The 20328-nt window shown below is 37.5% G+C and overlaps 1 protein-coding gene and 1 long non-coding RNA gene across 2 annotated transcripts in view; one reads left to right on the top strand and one right to left on the bottom strand.

Moving 5' to 3' along the window:
• Positions 1-12069, top strand: part of LOC140532823 (uncharacterized) — a 31729-nt gene extending 19660 nt beyond the window's left edge. The window contains exon 3 of the long non-coding RNA XR_011976679.1: positions 7144-12069. This is a non-coding gene — a long non-coding RNA (uncharacterized lncRNA). The remainder of the gene's footprint in view (positions 1-7143) is intronic.
• The window catches only part of GAD2 (glutamate decarboxylase 2), a 90682-nt gene that overhangs the window by 4385 nt on the left and 65969 nt on the right, over positions 1-20328 (bottom strand). The window contains exons 14-15 of the mRNA XM_072651759.1: positions 18640-18747; positions 17104-17193 (exon numbers count right to left, since the gene is read on the bottom strand). Coding sequence (XP_072507860.1) covers positions 17104-17193; positions 18640-18747 — 198 coding nt within the window. The remainder of the gene's footprint in view (positions 1-17103; positions 17194-18639; positions 18748-20328) is intronic.

The following is a 20328-nucleotide window of genomic DNA, read 5'->3' as shown; positions in this document are numbered from 1 at the left end:
CTGGTCCATTAGCTTTCTCATACTTGTTAAAATAAGGACCACTGAACACTTCCCCTGCTTGAGTAAACATTTGCTTTCTCCAAAGAGAGCTTATGTTAAAGTAGTGGGAATTAGGCAGAGGAGAAAGCATAGAAAATCTATTTCTACTGTGTATTAACAAATCACAAGATATTAACACACCTATAGCTAGCTAAGAGAGGCAACATGATAAAGCTTCAAACAATTTTACATTTTCTCTCTCTCTCTTTGTCTCTCTCCATCTCTGTCTCTCTCCCTCTCTGACTCTCTTTGTCTCTGTCTTTTTTTCCTCTTCCTCTCTGTCTCTTCATGCCCACTGAAATCTCCCTATAGAAAAATTCCTTCTCCCAGTGCAGTTATAAAGACAGACAACTCCTCTCTTATTTACAGGCTTAGAGAGTTGCTTGGTGCCTTGAGGTGAAATGTCTTGCTCACAGTCACATATCCTACGTGAATATATCAAAAGCAGAATTTGAGCCATTTTTTCTTATGTCAAGGTTGGCCTCTCTATCCACTATACCATTCACTTCTTTTAAAATGCTATAAATGGAACTTCTGGGAACCACAATGGCAGAGTGATAGGAAAATGCTCTCCCCCTCCCCTTATTGACCTCAAAAAAACCATAAAATATTTCCCCAGAAAAATCCTGGATCAGTGGGATGAGCAGAAGGGGCAAACAGTTTCATAGCACCTGAGGCTAGGAAAATCACTAAAGAATATTCCTCTTACTGTGGTAGAGGCAAACTGGAAGGAGAGGTGGAAACTTGCACCAGAACCCAGGCGTGCCTCAGTGCTAGGAGAGGAGCAGGGTGGGGGGTGTGTGGAAATTCTCATTGGGACCCAGGCATGCCTGAGTGCTCCAGGGGAAACGGCAAGACAATAGAGCAACCGGATCACCAAGCACTGAGCTTGCCTTTGCCTCAGCTTAGCTGAGGAGATCTCCCGGGACCAGACCACCCCTCCCCCACACTTCATAAGCTAGCTCCAGGGCTAATCCAGGGAAACGCAAACAGATTTCACCTGCCTTTGCTTTCTGACACCAGCTAGTTCAGCACCAAGTTCTTTAGAGTCTAGCTGATAGAACCAGAGGCCACAACACACAAAGCCTCACCATCATGAGCAAAAAGCAACTGAGGAAGGAAAAGACCTTAGAATCTTTCTATGGGGACAAGGACCAAAACATGAATACCAAAGAGGTCAGCATTGAGACTTTACTCCCATCTGAAACATCAGAAGGGGCTATGAACTGCTCACATACACAAACAGCTCTCCTAGAACAGTTGAAGAAGGAAATAGAAGAAAAACTGGCTAATGATTTTAAAAGTATGAAAAAAGAATTCACTGCCGAGAATAGCTCTTTAAAAAGGAAAATTTAACAAATGGAAAAGGAAGCACAAAACCTAACTGGGAAAATTGGACAGATGGAAAAGGAAATACAAAAACTAACTGGAGAAAATAATTCCTTAAAGGGAATAATTGGACAGATGGAAAAGGAGATGCAAAAGTTAAATGAAGAAAACTATTTCATGAAAATTAGAACTGGGCAAGTAGAAGCTAATGACTCTATGAGACATCAAGAATCAGTCAAACAAAATCTAATGAATGAAAAGATATAAGAAAACGTAAAATATCTATTTGAAAAAAACAATTGACCTGGAAAATAGATCCAGGAGAGAAAATTTAAGAATTATTGGCCTACCAGAAAGCCATGATGAAAAAAAGAGTCTGGACAATATCTTCCAAGAAATCATCAAGGAAAACTGCCTAGAAGTGCTAGATCCAGAGGGCAAAATAGTCATTAAGAATCTACCATTCACCTCCCAAAAGGGATCCCAAACTAAAAACACCAAGAAACATTGTTGCCAAATTCCAGAACTATCAAATGAAGGAGAAAATAATATAGGCAGCCAGAAAGAAACCATTCAAATATCAAGGAGCTACAGTTAGGATCACACAGGGCCTTGCAGCTTCTACATTAAAATATGGAAGGAATTGGAATATGATATTCCATAAGGCAAAGGAGCTAGGACTATAACCAAGGATCAATTACCCAGCAAAGTTCAGCATAACATTTCAGGGAAGGAGATGGACATTCAATGAAATAAGGGATTTCCAGACCTTCTTGACAAAAAGGCCAGAACTCAACAGAAAATTTGATCCTCTCTCAAGAGAGACATAAGAAGGTAAACAGGGGAAAAGAAGAACTTGTTACTCAATTTGGAAAAACTGTTTACTTCCCTATAAGGGAAGATGATACTTGTTAACCTTGAGAATTGTACATCTATTATGAAGTATAAAAGGGATGTACATAGAGAGAAAGAACAGGTATAAAGTGAATGATGTGATGATAAAAATGTGATTCAGGTATGTGAAGGAATTGTAACAGGAGGTGTGAAAAGGAGGAAGCAGAAAATGATAAATTATATCACAATATGATTGTGGAAGGAAGAAGTACAAAATTATAATATAGTAGAGGGAAAGAAGGGAGGGAGATGGGCACTGTTTGAGAGGTACTCTCATCTGATTTGGTTCAAGGAGGGAACAATAAGCTTAAGTATATAAATCTAACTAGCTCTATAGGCAGTAGGAGGGAAAGGGGGAAGATAGGGGAGGGGAAGCTAAAAGGGAGGAAAGAAGTAGTAAGAGTAAAGGGGAGTAAAAGGGAGGGAGGACTGAAAGAAGGAAGGGAAGACTGTGGGAGGTGGTGGTCAAAAGTGAAAACTCTATTGAGGAGGGGAAGGGAGACAGGAGAACTAAAAGCACAAATGGTGAGAAAGAGGATGGAGGTAAAGACATAGATGGTAATCATAACTGTGAATGTGAATGGAATGAACTCTCCCATAAAATGGAGATGGATAGCAGAATTATTTAAAAGCCATAAACCAACAATATGTTGTTTACAAGAAACACATTTGAAATGGGAGATACACACAGGTAAAGGTGGAGCAGAATATATTGTGATTCAGCTGGTGTAAGAAAAGCAAGGGTTAGCAATCCTAATCTCACACAAAGCAAAAGCAGAAATAGATCTAATCAAAAGAGATAAGGAAGGAAACTATGTCCTGCTAAAAGGCACCATAGACATTGAAGCAATATCATTACTAAACATGTATGCTCCAAGTGGTATAGCATCCAGATTCTTAGAGGAGAGGTTGGGGGAGTTGCAGGAAGAAATAGACAGCAAAACTATACTAGTGGGGGACCTCCCCCTCCCCCTTTCTGAACTTGGTAAATCTAACCTTAAAATAAATAAGAAAGAAGTTAAGGAGGTGAATAAAACTCTGAATAAGGTAGATATGATAGATCTCTGGATAAAAATGAATGGGGATAGAAAGGAAAATACATTTTTCTCAGTGGTACATGGTGCAAACACAAAAATTGACCATGTTCTAGGGGATAAACACCTCACAATCCAGTGCAGAAAGGCCGAGATAGTCAATGCATCCTTTTCATATCATAATGCAATAAAAATTACATGTAATAAAAAGCCATGGAAAGATAAACCAAAAATTAGTTGGAAACTAAATAATCTAATCCTAAAGAAGGAGTGGGTTAAACAACAAATCATAGAAACAATCAACAACTTCATTCAAGAGAATGACAAGAATGAGACAACCTACCAAATATTATGAGATACTGCAGAAGCAGTTCTTAGGGGAAGTTTTACATCTTTGAATGCCTACATAAGTAAAATAGAGAAAGAGGAGATCAATGACTTGGGCTTGCAGCTGAAAAAGCTAGAAAAAGGACAAATTGAAAATCCCCAAGTAAGTACCAAATTAGAAATACTGAAAACCAAAGGAGAGATTAATAAAATTGGAATTAAGCAAATTATTGAACTAATAGTTGGTTTTATGAAAAAACTAATAAAATTGATAAACCTTTGGTCAATTTGATTTAAAAAAAAGAAAGAAGAAAACCAAATTACCAATATCAAAAATGAAAGGGGTGAACCTACCTCTAATGAGGAGGAAATTAAAATAATAATTAGAAATTACTTTACCCAACTTTATGCCCATAAATTCAACAATCTAAATGAGACAAATGAGTATTTTTAAAAATATAAGTTGCCTGGATTAACAGAAGAGGAAGTTGAATACTTAAACAACCCCATCTCAGAAAAAGAAATTGAACAAGCCATCAATGAACTCCCTAGGAAAAAATCTCCAGGGCCAGATGGATTTACAAGTGAATTCTATCAAACATTTAAAGAACAGTTAATTCCAATATTATATAGACTATTTGGGAAAATTGGGGAAGAAGGAGTACTCCCAAATTCTTTTTATGATACAAATATGGTTTTGATACCTAAACCAGGAAGAGACAAAACAGAGAAAGAATTTTATAGACCAATTTCTCTAATGAATATAGATGCACAAATTTTAAATAAGATTTTAGCAAAACGAATACAGCAACTTATCACAAGAATAATACATTATGATCAGGTAGGATTCATACCAGGAATGCAGGGCTGGTTCAATATTAGGAAAACTATTAGCATTATCAGTCATAAACAGCAAAACTAATAGAAACCACATGATTATCTCAATAGATGCAGAAAAAGCTTTTGACAAAATACAACACCCATTTCTATTAAAAACGCTGGAGAGCACAGGAATAAAGGGAACTTTCCATAAAATAATAAGCAGTATCTACCTAAAACCTTCAGCAATCGTAATATGCAATGGAAATAAACTAGATGCATTTCCAATAAGATCAGGGGTGAAACAAGGATGTCCAGTAACACTACTGTTATTCAATATGGTACTAGAAATGTTAGATGTAGCTATTAGAGAAGATAAAAAAATTGAAGGAATTAAAATAGGCAAAGAGGAAACTAAATTATCACTCTTTGCAGATGATATGATGATATAGTTAGAGAATTCCGGAGATTTAAGTAAAAAACTTCTTGAAATAATAAACAACTTTGGCAAAGTTGCAGGTTACAAAATAAACCCACAGAAATCTTCTGCATTTCTATATATTAATAAGAAAGCCCAATAGCAAGAGATAAAAAGAGAAATCCCATTTAAAGCTAGAGTAGACACTATAAAATATTTGGGAGTTTACCTGTCAAAACAAACCCAGGGACTATATGAACACAATTACAAGATACTTCTCACACAAATAAAGTCAAATCTAAGTATATGGAAAAACATCAGTTGCTTGTGGGTAGGCCAAACCAATGTAATAAAAATGAGAATTCTACCTAAATTAATTTACTTATTTAGTGCTATACCAATCAAACTATCAGACAATTATTTTCTAGAGCTGAAAAAAATAATATCAAAATTCATCTGGAAGAAAAAGAGGTCCAGAATATCAAAGGGACTAATGAAAAGAAATGCTGGGGAAGGTGGCCTAGTGCTACCAGATCTCAAATTGTATTATAAAGCAGCAATCATCAAAACTAGTTAGTACTGACTAAGAAACAGAAGGGTCGACAAGTGGAATAGAATAGGTACTCAAGACACAGTAGGCAATGAATATAGCAATCTACTGTTTGATAAACCCAAGGACCCCAGTTTCTGGAATAAGAACTCACTATTTGACAAAAATTGCTGGGAAAACTGGATAACAGTATGGTGGAAACTAGTCATAGACCAATGCCTGAGTCCATACACAAGAATAAAGTCCAAATGGGTATAAGATCTAGGTATAAAGATTGATACTGTGGACAAATCGGTGGAGCAAGGAATAGTGTGTTTATCAGATTTATGGAGAAGGGAAAAATTTTTGACTAAAGAAGAGATAAAAAGCATTATGAAGTGCAAGACAGATAATTTTGATTATATTAAATTGAAAAGTTTTTGCACAACCAAACCTAGTGCAATCAAGATTTTGAGGGATGCAAAAAACTGGGATAAAATTTTTGCAGCTAGTGTCTGTGATAAAGGCTTCATTTCTAAAATATACAGAGAACTGAATCAAATGTACAAAATTGCAAGTCATTCCCCAATTGATAAATGGTCAAAGGATATAAACAGGCAATTTTCAGAGGAAGAAATTAAAGATATCTATAGTCATATGAAAAAATGCTAAATCACTATTGATTAGAGAGATACAAATCAAAACAACTCTGAGATACCACTTCACACCTATCAGATTGGCTAACATGACAGAATAGGAGGATAATAAATGTTGGAGAGGATGTGGGAGAGAAGGAACACTAATCCATTGTTGGTGGAGCTGTGAGCTGATTCAACCATTCTAGAGGGCAGTTTGGAACTATGCCCAAAGGACTACAAAAATATGCATACCCTTTGACCCAGCAATATCACTTCCAGGGCTGTAACCCCAAGAGATCATAAAAATGGGAAAGGGTCCCACATGTACAAAAATATTTATAGCAGCACTCTTTGTGGTGGCCAATAACTGGAAATCAAGGGGATGCCCACCAATTGGGAAATGGCTGAATAAGTTATAGTATATGAATGCAAAGGAATACTATTGTGCTATAAGAAATGATGAACAGGAAGACTTCAGAGAGGGCTGGAAAGACTTATATGAAGCAAAAGGAGAACTTTGTGCACAGCAATGACCACAGTGTGTGAGAGTTCTTTCTTGTAGACTTGGAACTTCATTGCAATGCAAGGACTTAAAATAAATTCCCAATTGTATTTTAAGGCAAAATGCCTTCCACATCCAGAGAAAGAACTATTACAGAATGTGGCAGATCATTTTCTTTTGTATTACATTTTGGTTTGTTTTTTGATTTCTCCCATTCATTTCAATTCTTCTATGCAGTACGACCATGGTGAAAATGTATTTAATAGGAATGTATGGGTAGAACCTATCTAAAATTGTATGCCATCTCAGGGAGGGAAGGGGGACGTAGGGGGGAAGTCGGGAAAAAAATTTAAGTTATATGGTAGTGATTGTGGAACACTGAAAATAAATAAAATTAATAAAAAAAATTTTAAAAATGTTCTCAATGTTAATTACTCATTTTAATAACAAATATAATAAAAGGAGATGAAGAAAACTGATCTTGAACTTTAAAAGTCACATTTATTAATCAAATTTCCCTTCCTTTGCTATTACCCAATACTTAAAAAGTATTTACTATAGTACATCCTTCCTAAAAGTACTCATCCAATATTGCTTCTATTCTTTATTTTTAGATCCATGCCTCCCCATTTGTAAGCCCTTCAAGCCATAATGGACCGTATTAAGGTGATAGAAGAGTTGGAGATAATGACTGAGTATAATGAAGACAAAAGAACCAGAGACACTGCTATCAATATATCTGTCTTGTGACTCCAGAGGAAGTGCCCTCCAAGACTGAATAATGGCATTTCTGAATAGAGCTCTCTGTTACCACTCATCTATCCCTACTTCACATGGGTCTATCTGTATTGTAGTAATCAGTAACCTATCACAAGCCCCCTTTCTGTTTCAGTGTCTATCAGAGTGAGCCTCTTATGTGCTCACAATCTTATTTTCTAACAAGGACAGATTCTTATCTTAATTGTATTCATGAAGAATTGCAGAGTAGAGGCAGCAATCCAGCTGAGCTCTCTTAACATTCCTCTCCAAACAACTTTAAAACGTGTCAAATAGTTGAATTCTGGGGTGGCATAGCCAACAACAGGTCAGGATGAGGCATTTTCCCAGCCCTTAGGAGGCTGGAAGGAGAGGCCTGTGTCACTGTGGTGGGGGGCCAGCCTGGAGCACCTGTGGCAATGGCAGCAGTGCTGGACCTAGGGGGTGACTGTAACAGCAGCAGCAGGAGGGGCAGCTTTAGGAGCTCCTACTGACCATGGATGATGAGGGAGTCAGAAAGAAATCATAGGGGATGCTAAGCTGGCACTGGGTGCAGGACACGATGCTACTTGGCATCTCTATTACCCATATGCAGTTCTGGATCTCAGCTGCAGGGTGGAAAGAAGCCCTTGTGATTGATCAAAAGGGAGCAGGGACTCTGGTTGTAGTTTCAGGGTAAAGAGGAGTGCTAGCGGAGGACCAGGGACCCTTCCTATGTAAAGACCAGAGGGAAGATCTGGAGAGCAGTGATTCTACCTCTCCTTGGATAACACTATCTTGCAAACACCCCCAAAAACTCTGAAAATAAGGACATAAAAAACCCTACATCTTGGGACAATGCTTCCCCTTGCCTAGGTGAGCAAAGCCTAACTTTAGCATAAAGTTCAAAGTCAAGAAATAGACTGAAAAAATATGTAAACAAACAAAAGAACCTGACTATAAAAAAGCTGCTAGGGAAGACACAGGTTTGGAAGACAGTGATATGAAAACAGCTACAAGCAAAGCCCCAAAGAACTCACCCCTGCTTCCAGTTGGACACAAACTCAATAAGAATTCCAGAAAGAGTTAAAGAGATGAGAGTAGTAGAGGAAAAATTGGGAAAAGAAATGAGAGTGATGTAAGAAAATTATGAAAAGAGAATCAATAGCTTGTTTGAAAAGGCACAAAAAATACTAAAGAAAAATACTAAAGAAAACTATCTTAAAAATAGAATTGGCCAAATGATAAAAGAAGGACAAAAATTACTGAAGAAAAGAACTCCTTATAAAGCAAAATTGGTCAAGTGGAAAAAGAGGTACAAAAGAAAAGAATTGGATAAGTGGAAGCTAATGACTGCATTAGACATCAGGAAATAATAAAACAAAGTCAAAAGAATGAAAAATAGAAAAAAGTGTGAAATTTCTCATCAGATAAACAACTGACCTAGAAAACAGATCAATGAGAGATCATTTAAGCATTATTAGACTACCAGAATGCCATAATAAAAAGAAAACCTAGACATCACATTTCAAGAAATTATAAAGGAAAACTGCCCTGATATCTTAGATCTAGAGGGTAGAATAGAACTTGAAAGCCATTGTTCACCTCCTGAAAGAGATCTCAAAATGAGAACTCTCAGGAATATTATAGACAAATTATAAAGCTCCCAGGTTAAGCAGAAAAAATTGCAAATAGCCAGAAAGAAACCATTTGAATATTTGGAGCCATAGTCAGGATCATAGAGAAATGAGTAGCTTTCACATCAAAGGAGTGAAGAACTTGAAAAATGATATTCTTGAAAGCAAGGCAGGTAGGATTGCAAATAACCTACTCAGAATAACCTCCCCAGAAAAACTGAGTATAATCCTTCAGGAAGGAAAATGGATATTTAATGCAATAGAGAACTTCCAAGCATTTCTAATGAAAATATTAGAGTTAAGTTGAAAATTTGACAGTCAAATATAAGACTCAAGAGAAGCATAAAAAAGATAAATATGAAAAAGAAAGTATAGAGGACTCAGTAAGGTTAAACTGTTTACATTCCTTTATGGGAAGGCGATACGTGTAACTCCTAAGAACTTTATCATCATTAGGGCCATTAGAAGGACACTACACAGACATGACTTTCACTTGACTTTGTTTTGAGTGAGAGAAGGCTGTGCAGGTCACCAGTCTCACTTCTCCCCCAGAGTCATCTGAATCCAGTGAGCAGATATTCATCAAGATGACTGGAGATGATCCAGTTTGAGCCAACTGGGGCAAAGTGACTTGCCCAAGGTCACACAGCTAGTGAGTGTCAAGTGTCTGAGGCAAGATTTGAACTCAGGTCCTCCTGACTCCTGCACTGGTGCTTTATCCACTGTATCTGCCCCACTACACAGACAAAGGACATGGGGATGACTTGATTACATTGGGATGGTCTAAAAAAAATGGGTGAGTGAGAAAGAAGAATACACTGAAGGGGGAAGGGAGAGGAAGAATGGAGAAAATTATCTCACAGAAAACAGGTGCTTAAGAAAGAGCTTTTACAGTGGAAGGGAAAATGGGGATGGTGGCAGATAGTACTTCAACCTCACTCTCATCTGAATTTGTCCAAAGAGGGAATTATATGTATGTATGTATGTGTGTGTATATGTATGTATGTATATATGTGTATACACACACACACACGCACTCAATTGGATATAGAAATCATATCGTTGTTCATAAATTTTAGTTATGTCTGACTCTTCATGACCTATTTGAAGTTTTCTTGGCAAAGATACTAGAGTGGGTTGCCATTTTTTTCTGCAGTTCATTTTACAGATGAGGAAACTGAACCAAACAGGGTTAAGTGACTTGGCCAAGGTCACACAGCTATTAAGTGTCTCAGGCCAGATTACACTCAGAAAAATGGGTCTTCCTGACTCCAGGTCCAGCACTCTATCGCTTGTGCTACCTAGTTGATAAAAAACCCAAAAAGAACAATGAGAGGAAGGCAATAAGAGAAAGATGAGGGTGATAAAAAGGAGAGTGGTTTAAGGGAGTCAATAGACAAAAGCAAAACAGATGTTTGAGGAGGAGCAGGGTAAAAAGAGACAAGAGGATAAACAGAAAAAGATAGAACAGAGGGAAATATATGGTTTGTAATCATAACTGTCAATGTGAATGGGTTGAATTCACCCATAAAATGGAAGCAAATAGAATGGATTAGAAACCAGAATCCAACAATATGTTGTTTACAAGAAACACACTGAAACAGAAAGACATACACAGATTTAAAACTAGAGGCTAGAGCAGAATCTATTATGTTTCAGCTGAAGTAAAAAAAAAATCAAGGTAGCAGTCATGATCTCAGACAAAGCAAAAAGAAAAAGAAACCTAATTAAGTGATATAATCATGAAAACTTCATTTTGCTAAAGGGTACCATAGACAATGAAGCACTATCAAAAAATGTTTACAGCTAGTTTCTCTGATAAAGATCTCATTTCTCACACACACACATATTTATATATGTAACTGAGTCAAATTTATAAATATTAGAGCCATTCTCCAATTCATAAATGGTCAAAGGATTTGAACGGGATGCTTTCAGAAAAAGAAACAGAACCTATCAATAGTCAAAGAAAAATGTTCTAAATCACTATTGATTAGTGAAATGCAAATTAAAACAACTCTGAGTTACCACCTTACTCCAATTAGATTGTCTAAGATGATAGAAAAAGAAAATGATAAATGTTGGAAGGCATGTGGAAAAATAGAGATATTAATGCATTGTTAATGGAATTGTAAGTGGGTCTGACCATTCTGGAGTAAAATTTGGAACTGTGCCCAAAGGGCTATAAAACTATGTATACCATTTGACCCAGCAATACAACTACTAAGGGGGCAGCTAGGTGGTGCAGTGGATAAAGCACCAGTACAGGAGTCAGGAGGACCTGAGTTCAAATCTCACCTCATACACTTGACACTCACTAGCTGTGTGACCTTGGGCAAGTTATTTAACCCCAACTGCCTCATCCTGGGTCATCTCTGGTCATTCTGACGAATATCTGGTCACTGGATTCAGATGGCTCTGGAGGAGAAGTGAGGCTGATGACATGCACAACCCTCCCTCACTCAAAACAAAGTCAAGTACAAGTCATGTCATCATTTCTCTGATGGCATAGTCTTCTTTGGCAACAGAGGACAAACACACACACAACTACTAAGTCTGTGTCCCAAGAGATCAAAGAAAAAGGAAAAAGACTTTTTGTACACAAAATATTTATAGCAGCTCTTGTTGTGGTGACAAAGAATTGGAAATTTAAGGGATGCCCACCAGTTGGAGAATGACTGAACAAATGGTGGTAAATTGTGCTGTGGATTCCCTGTTGGGGAAAAGTCATAAAATGCAGTAAGAAGTGAAAGCTGTAACTTAAACACTGTGACTGGTGAAAATCATAACTTAGGTATGGTGACCATAACTTACACAGTATGATTAGTGAAAACCATAACACGGACAAGGTGACCAGTTCATTACCAGGACACGACCAGTACACAACCCTGTGTTTTGGCATTTAAACAACAGCCCTGGCTTAGCCCAAGCTTGGAAATGAACTCATTACTAAGCAGAAAACCCAAAATATCTACCAATCTGCAGTGAAGCACTCTATTGCTCCTCCTCCCTTTGCCTGATTTCTATAATTATCACTGGGCTTTCCTGGGGTCTTGAGGGGGTGTGTGGAGGTTCATGCATTACTGAGACTATTTCATCTGGCAGCCGCCCCAGACTGGTGTAATTATTGTAAGTAATCCTATTGATTAAACTACTATCTGTAATCAATTTGGTGTGCCTGGCCTCTTTCTTTGGGATAAAATTAACTCCTCTGTTTGGAAAAGCTGAGAATACCCCAGTGCACTGGGATACTGACCCTTGGGAAGGTACAGAGTTTCCCAGTCAGGGGAATTCTAGACTTCATAGTGCTATTAGAAATGATGAACAGAATGGTTTTAGAAAATCCTGGGAAGACATATGTGAATTAACGCAGAGTGAAATGAGCAGAAGCAGGGGATAATTATACACAGTAGCAGCAATGTTGTAATGATGATCAACTGTGAACAACTTAGCTACTCTGATCAATACAGTGACCCAAGACAATTCCGAAAGACTCATGGTCAATAATCCTGTCCTCCTCCAGAGAGAAAATTGATGAACTCTGAGTGCAAATTAAGTGTAATTTTTCCCTTTCTTTTTCTTGCCTTTTTTTTTGGTGACATGGCTAATATAAAAATAAGTTGGAAATATGGAATAATAATATGGAAAGTGGGATTTCACATATATAATTGATATAATTGCTTGCCTTCTCAATGAGTGGTACAGGGATTGAACACACACAGAGAGAGAAAGAATTTGGAATTCAAAATTTTAAAAAAAGAATGTTAAAAATAAAGAAATTTGAAAAATCTATTTGTGGGGATAAGGCTGTCTCTGTCTGGAAACCTGCTTCTGCTGTCCAAAGTTCTGTCTTCTTATAGACAGGTTGGGTATGGTGACTTTTGACCCACCCACCATGAAACACCCTGACTGGCATTCATTAGGCCCAATCCCTTTATTAGGAGACTCTCTTGCCACCTTTAGGTTAACAGGTTACCTAATTAACATATCAGGATCTGATCTCCACAAATCCTTACTAGTAACCAAAGGTAATCCCTCTGGTTGATAATCAACTTTGCCTCAGTGGACCTGATTTGGTCTTAGGTTCTGGCCTTATCTAAGGGTTGGGAAGAGTTGAGACTACCCTAATCCTGTTTTGTCCCCTCTTTAAGGCACATATATAACTATGTACACTACCCCCCATCAATTTTATGGTCCCTTTTTATTTCTTAAATCTTAACCTGTTTCCCTTCAGCCCTTCTCTAGTTAGATTATTTTTGAAGGGTTTTTCATTGAACAAAACTCTTTCCTCAAACATGTTTTTCTCATTCATTTTAGATGTAAATGGAGAAAGATTAAACTTAAAATGCATGTGTGGTTACATTTCCATTTCTTAGTGCCCAGAAAGCTAAAGCAATTATCTAGACAGACAGATTCAGTAATGGAAACAGGAATACAAGAGAGAATTCATTATGGGTTTCTTACCATTCTCTTCCAATATTTTGATTGTCAAAAGCATGTTAAAGATTTGATGGTATGCTAACCTTGATTCCCAGGCAAAGATTTCTGTTTCTATCCTATGTTATATAATATGCTAAAATCTACACGGGTGATTTTAGAGAGGAAAATCTGAGTTCAAATTCTACCTCTAACAATTATTATCTATATAAATGTAGACAAACCACTTAAACTCAATGTGTTTCAGTTTCATTGTGTGTAAATTTGAATATGGGAAGGATTTGTTTGGAATTTGTAATTAGTGCTTGTAATTCCTCATATGGGAACTCCTTATACCAATTACAGATTAATCCAACTCAACCCAAGAAAGAAAATAAATCCTATGGAATTTCCTGAGGAACACAGAGTTTAAGTCACTTGCCCAGGGTTACACCACTAGGAGAAAGGATTCTGGTCATCTTGATTTCTAGCCTAGCATTCTAGCCATTACTTTCTATAGTCATTCATAATAAGGGGTAATAATATTTATTTGGAGTATCTACCTACCTGGGTTGTTCTAAGCCTCCAATCAAATGAAGTAGGTAAAGTGCTTAGCAAACTTTAAAGTATTTTTCAAATGAACCATTGGATAGGTTTCATAATATTCATCTTCCTTTAAGGATCAGTTCAGATTCTGACCCTCCCTTCTCTGGCATCATTTTTAGTGCTTGCTTCTGCCTTGGTTTTTACTACACTGCTTAGCCTAGTCTCTCCCTTCCAGGAGAATGTAAGTTTCCTGAGTGTAGGTGCTGTTGTGTTTTTGTCATTGACTTGCTGGGACCTAACATATTGCCTTGAAGGTGATAGGTCCTTAATAAATGTTTGTTCAGTTGAATTCATTCTTCACCTAGTCAGTGGTTTCATTTAGGAGAAGAATAAAGGATAAAAAATCATCTGATTCTAGCATTCTTTTTAAAATAAGCAAAGTTAGTTACTAATAAAGCCAATTTTTATCATTTAAATAAAAAAAAGCATCATTCCTGACACTGTTAGGGAAATCACAAGTTTTCCTTTCATATAATCAATATTCTTCTCATTTCTTCTCAAGCATCTCCTTCCTAGAATATGTCTGTCATTTCTCAGAGCATCTTGTGAGGGTCTTGATTCATTTCTAATGGCTTATCTTCTGTCATCTGCCTGTAATCTGTCTTTTGGTCTTGCCGCAGAGAAGCCCAGAAATCTGTTCAAGTTTAAGGTGAGGGGCTAGATCACAGGAACTTTTAACCTTGAACTTGAACAGGGTTCTGGGCGCCTCAAGGTGGAGGGACCAAAAAACACATTATTCATCCAAACTTAAATAAATTTTCAATTGATAATTCAAAAAAACCCTCTTTTAGCCACAATCCTCAATGAAAGATGAAACTTAGACTAATTTTGGAAATAATTTTTAAAAAGACCACACACAGCTTTCCATTTCTAAGACTATTTTGGGGAGCAAATCTCTGATAATTCAAAAGGAAAAGAAAATATTTCTCTCAAAGTTAAATTCTTAAACTTTTCTTCACTTCACTTTCTCCCAACTACAATCTCACATTGCCTGTCTTTGATCAACATCCCTGTAGAAGAGGGAACATAAGGTACAATCTCATAGGAATTTCTGTTCCAAAAGTGTGTTCGAGTAACCATAGGTCACTAAATTTGTCAGTTTCTTAAAAGGTCAACTCTCCAAGCAATCCCTTAGAGAGAGGTTCCGCAGGCCAGCTTTTGCTTTCCATACTACATAGAGAGATTAAAGGCAAAGTTATCACTTGTTCCAGGTTCCTTAATGAATCAGACAGTGAGCTTGGGAGGGTCTGGGCTGCTTCTCTGACACCAGGGGGGTGGCTCCCCACAGGTTGTTTTTAGGTGAGGACCTGTGATTTCACTGGTGTAAGGAACTTGTGTTGAGGACACTTTTCTCTCAATAAAGGCCCCCAGTTTTCTACAACTAATAGTTTTAGAGAAGGGGATCTTAATCTGGGGACTATGATCTTATTTAAAAGAATTTTTTTTGATAGCTGTTAGTATAATATGTTTCCTTTGTCATCTTAAGTATTTTATTTTTTACATTTAAAAATATCATTCAGGGGCAACTAGGTTGGTACAGTGGATAGAGTGTAGGCCCTGGACTCAGGAGGACCTGAGTTCAAGTTTGGCTTCAGACAGTTGCTAGCTGTGTGACTCCAAGCAAGTCACTTAAAACCTATTGCCTCCAAAAGAAAGAAAAAAACCCCAGCATTATTCTAGGAATAAATGTATAATTTCTTAGCATCTAATAGATGCTAAGAGGATCTATGATATGAGAAGGATATGCAATCCTGTCTTAGAGAGGTAACAGACATTGAAAAGTTGAGTGACTTGTATAACCAATATGTTCGACTCCGAACTTGAACTTGACTCTTCTTGATTCTAAGGTTGACTATCTGTCTACTGTAATTCCATCCCCTCAAAGATAAATACTAGAAAGAAGACACCAAGTTCGCATACATATGGGTATGCATATGAGTATCTATACATGTATATGTGAATATATGCATGTGTATGTGTATGAATATGTGTATTGTGTATGTGCATATGTATATCATTATCTAGTATATCTATACATATACACACTTTTGCATAGATGCCTGGACAAACATGTACAAATGTACTTGTGTACAATATACAAATATGTGTATGTATACCTTTAAAATCCTACTGTCATCATCAAGGCCCAGATTCTCCCTTTATACCTTTCCTTCCCAGGTTAATAGCTTTCTTGGACTTCTTTTTCCCTTCAAGACTTCTATTAATGTTCATTTTACATTGATTTTACTTGTATCAGAATGTTGGGGAGCAGGTGGGAGGGGTACACAATGTGAGTTTTACCTTTCAGTGACATGGAACGGTGGATAGAGTGCCAGTTCTAGAGTCAGAAAGACTCATCTTCCTGAGTTCAAATCTGTCCTCAGACACTTCCTAGCTGTGTGACCCTGGGCGAGTTCCTTACCCTGATTGCTTCAGTCTCCTCATCTATAAAATGAGCTGGAGGAAGGAAATGGCAAACTATGCCAGTATCTCTGCCAAGAAAACCTCAAATGGGGTCACAGAGAATCAGGCATGATTGAACCAACTGAAGAAAAATAACAAATCACATTTCTTCAAATCTTCCATTTTCTGGGCTCAATGCCCATAGTCCTTTCAATGAACCCTCTTATGACATATTCTCAAGGCTCTTAACCATCCTGGTCCCCTTCCTCTGGACACTATCCAGTTATCAGTTGCCTTCCTCATGGGCTCCCTTGAACTGCACACAACTGAGTTCTCTTATGGTTTTAGCTCTGAGTAGTTCAAGTTAAAGGCACTAAGGCTGTGTTCCATTGCTGCCTGTCTGGAGCCTGAGTGTTCCAACTTCACTTCAACATTCCATCCATGTACCTGCTGCCATTTTTACTGCTCTAGTTATGGCAATGGAGGAAGGGCGATCACTTAATTAGTTATTTTTAAGACATCATAAATTCTTCTGTAAGCATGAGGAAGTAAATGAAGGTAGTGAGAGCATAGGCATGTTCAGGTTTCCTCAAATTACTACTAACAAGCACTCTATGTTTACAAAACAGTGTGTAACAGCTCATTTGAAAAACCATTGTACTGATGACACATTTCTCTTGAATAGGGTCCTTCATGTGTATGCATACATAATTACATACATACATACATATGTAGAAAACCCAATATACATATCATAGGAAGTCAAGGATCATTTACCTTTAAGAGGCGACTCATTCTTTCTTCATTGTCTTCCAAGTGACGTAAACTTGGGGGGATATACCAGAAGCAGACATTTGTGTGCTGAGGCTATGTGTAAAAAAATTGAACAAAACTTTACCTCATAATTAATACTTAAAGTAGGTTAGTACCAATGACTGCTAATTAGTGTTCTTTGACATTCTCTGTGAAACACTTATTGATTGTTGATATATTAACAGTGAATTTATTTAATGAGTGAATGAATGACAGGATATGCTGTATATATGATGTTTGCCATAAATAGGGAGATTCAAGTATGGTGGCACATATTTATCTGGGTGAGGTAGAGATAGTCTTTAAAAAAAAAATCAGCAAACATCAACCCAGTAGTATATCTCTAAGACCTCAATCTACTTTGTCCTATAAATATAATATGGGGAGTTGATGTGAGATGCCTATATTGAATAATGGACTTGTAAGTCTATGTGGCACACTCATCTAGGAAAAAATTATTCCAAAATTAATGTGTAGGGAAGGGGGAGAAATTGGAAAAACCACACTGGAAAACAGGAAAACATTTTCCCCATCTCACTTCTGCTATCTAATTAGTTTACCAGACCTATTGACTCACTTCTGTATCTATCTCCATGTCTGTCTCCTTCTCTTTATTCTTACTGTTGCCATTGTAGACCCTCATCATGTTTTACCTGGATTATTGTAATGGCCTCCTAACTGGTCTCCTTGACTCCAGTCTCTCCTCTATCCAATCCATCCTCCACACAGCTATCAAAATGATATTCCAAAGGCATAGGTATGGCTATGCCATTGCCCTGATCAAAAATCGTTTCCTGACCCAGGATAAAACACAAACACAAACCCCTCCATTTAACATCCCTTATAGTGTGACTACAACTTACTTTTTCAGAATTAATTTTCATTCATTATATATGTTCCATCCAAAGTGGATTTTTGATTTCTCTCCAGCTCAATATATTATCTATACAGAGTATCAAGAAGGGAGTAAAGTATAAAAAGACTGGAAAGGAGGGAAGGGATTAGTTTGTTATGGGTTTTAAAAGTCAGACAGAGGACATTATATTTGACCCTTGAGGTGATAGGAAGCCACTGGAGAACTTATATAATAGGACATATATATGACATGGTCAGGCCTGTGCTTTAGGAAGAACCATTTCATAGCTGAGTGGAATATGGTCTAGAGTGGGAAGAGACTTGAGGTAGGGAGACTATCCAGCAGGCTGTTGGATTAGTTCAGTCATGAGGTGATGAAAGCTTGCACCAGAGTGCTAGCAATGGAATAAACAGAATTTAGCAGCTAATTGCACACAAGGGATGAGAGAATGAGGAGTCTAAGATAACCCCTAGATAACAGTTTTTGTAGCCCCTGCATCTCATGAAAGCACTGTTAAAGTGACCATTCTGGATCATGGAAACTGCCATCTTAAACACTGCTCCTTGCACATGATTTACCCAAGACACCAACAATTTCTCATTTGGAGCAAAGTTAGGATTAGGTAAATCAGACTACTGTCATACCTTCCCATCAAACACCATTTCATATCCTTCTCTATTTTTTATAAGATTGTATAAATACTCTGCCAGCTCCAAACACTTGTCAATCTGTGCTTCAAATCCGATGGTCCCCTAAGAGAAGGAACATAAAGTTTAGTTAGTGCCTGATGGGGGACAGAAGCTCTTAGTCAGAGCTGGAAAAAGTCCATGCAGATTCCAGAAACCAAACTCCTACTTCACAGCCTCTGTAGCACTTTCCTCTCAAGTTATGTTTCTAGAACTCTTGGAAAAATTCTTGCAAGTGTATAAAATAGGGAGTATGGTACAGTGGAGGGAGCTCTGGATTTGAAGTCAAAGGATCTGGGTGCTAATCTTAGTTTTACAACTAACTAGCTGTGTAACCTTGAGCAAGTGAACTAGCCCTTCTGGACTTCAGTTTACCTATTTGTAAAATGAAGCATCTGAACTGGATGCTTTAAAGGTCCCGACCACATCTTCACCTATGACCTTAATTCTTAGTTTTGGTCCCTAAGGCAGCAGAACTCTTTTAAACAGCTTTTAAAATGATTTCTCTCCATCATTTAACGTTTATTGAGTGCCAACAGAATGACTTAGAAAATAGCTACTACCCATAACAGGAGCACTTAATGTTTCTCTAACAATAATTAAACCAAGATGGATAACTCAAAGTGATAACTTCCCTGTTTATAGTCTAACTTTATGTGGTCTGGCTGGGAAAAGATAGAGATATATGTCATTGTCTCGTAACAACTGAAGTGCAGTTTAGGGGATGTCACATCTTATTTTCTGCAGAATCTTTCTCAAACCCTCAGACCCAGGATAATAATGGGTTCTAGTTTAGCCCTGTTGGAACATAGGGTTTTAGCCTAGCTCTGGCATGCTCTGGTCTGCTTAGAGCCATGCCACGCTGACCCTGAGGAATTATTGCAGGTTCTGATTGCTTAGGATTAACCGAACATGTGGGTCCACTTAGCATGGACCTTGGGATGGCCAAACGTTTCTCTTACAAGTTGGAGCTCTGGAACACTGTGGTGTAGATGTGAACCTGCACATCAGCTCTAGGACTGTAGACTGGTTATAACCTAATTAAGGGAGAAAGATTAAGTTTCAGAATTAGCCCTGCTTCTGTTTCTGCCATTAACTCATTGTGTAATCGTGGGCCAATCATTTAACTTCCATGGGCCTAAGTTTCTTTATCCATTAGCACTTGACTTACCACATAGAAATGTTTGCTACAGTTGAGAAGTTTGGATGAAATCAATCAACTACCATTTATGAGGTACCTACATATGTGCTAGGGCTAGGCACTGGAATGGAAACGGTTATTTCAGCACTAAAGGGGATTACGTTCCAGCATTTTAAATATACAAACACTAATCTTAGAAACAGTTTTTAGTATACTCTTGTTTCTGATAAGCTGTGAGAGATGATGTTCCATGACACCAACATATGACTTCTGTATTTTCCTACCAGTATTTTTCAAAAGTTGTAGAATTAACATAAATTTTGAGCTAGGAGAGACCTCAAAGATTTTCTAATTGAACCCCATCACTTTATAAATGAGAATGGAGAAGTCTCCAGACCAAAGTGACTTACCCCAGGTCATCTGGGTAGCAAATGGCGAAGTCAAGATTCAAACCCAGATCCTTTGACTCCAAAGTCAGCATACTCACAAATGATTACAGTTCAAAT

The sequence above is a fragment of the Notamacropus eugenii genome, chromosome 3, assembly GCF_028372415.1.
Source record: "Notamacropus eugenii isolate mMacEug1 chromosome 3, mMacEug1.pri_v2, whole genome shotgun sequence".
Taxonomy (NCBI): Eukaryota; Metazoa; Chordata; class Mammalia; order Diprotodontia; family Macropodidae; genus Notamacropus; species Notamacropus eugenii.
Note: the sequence above shows the minus strand (reverse complement) of the source record. Positions and strands in the feature narration are given on the sequence as shown.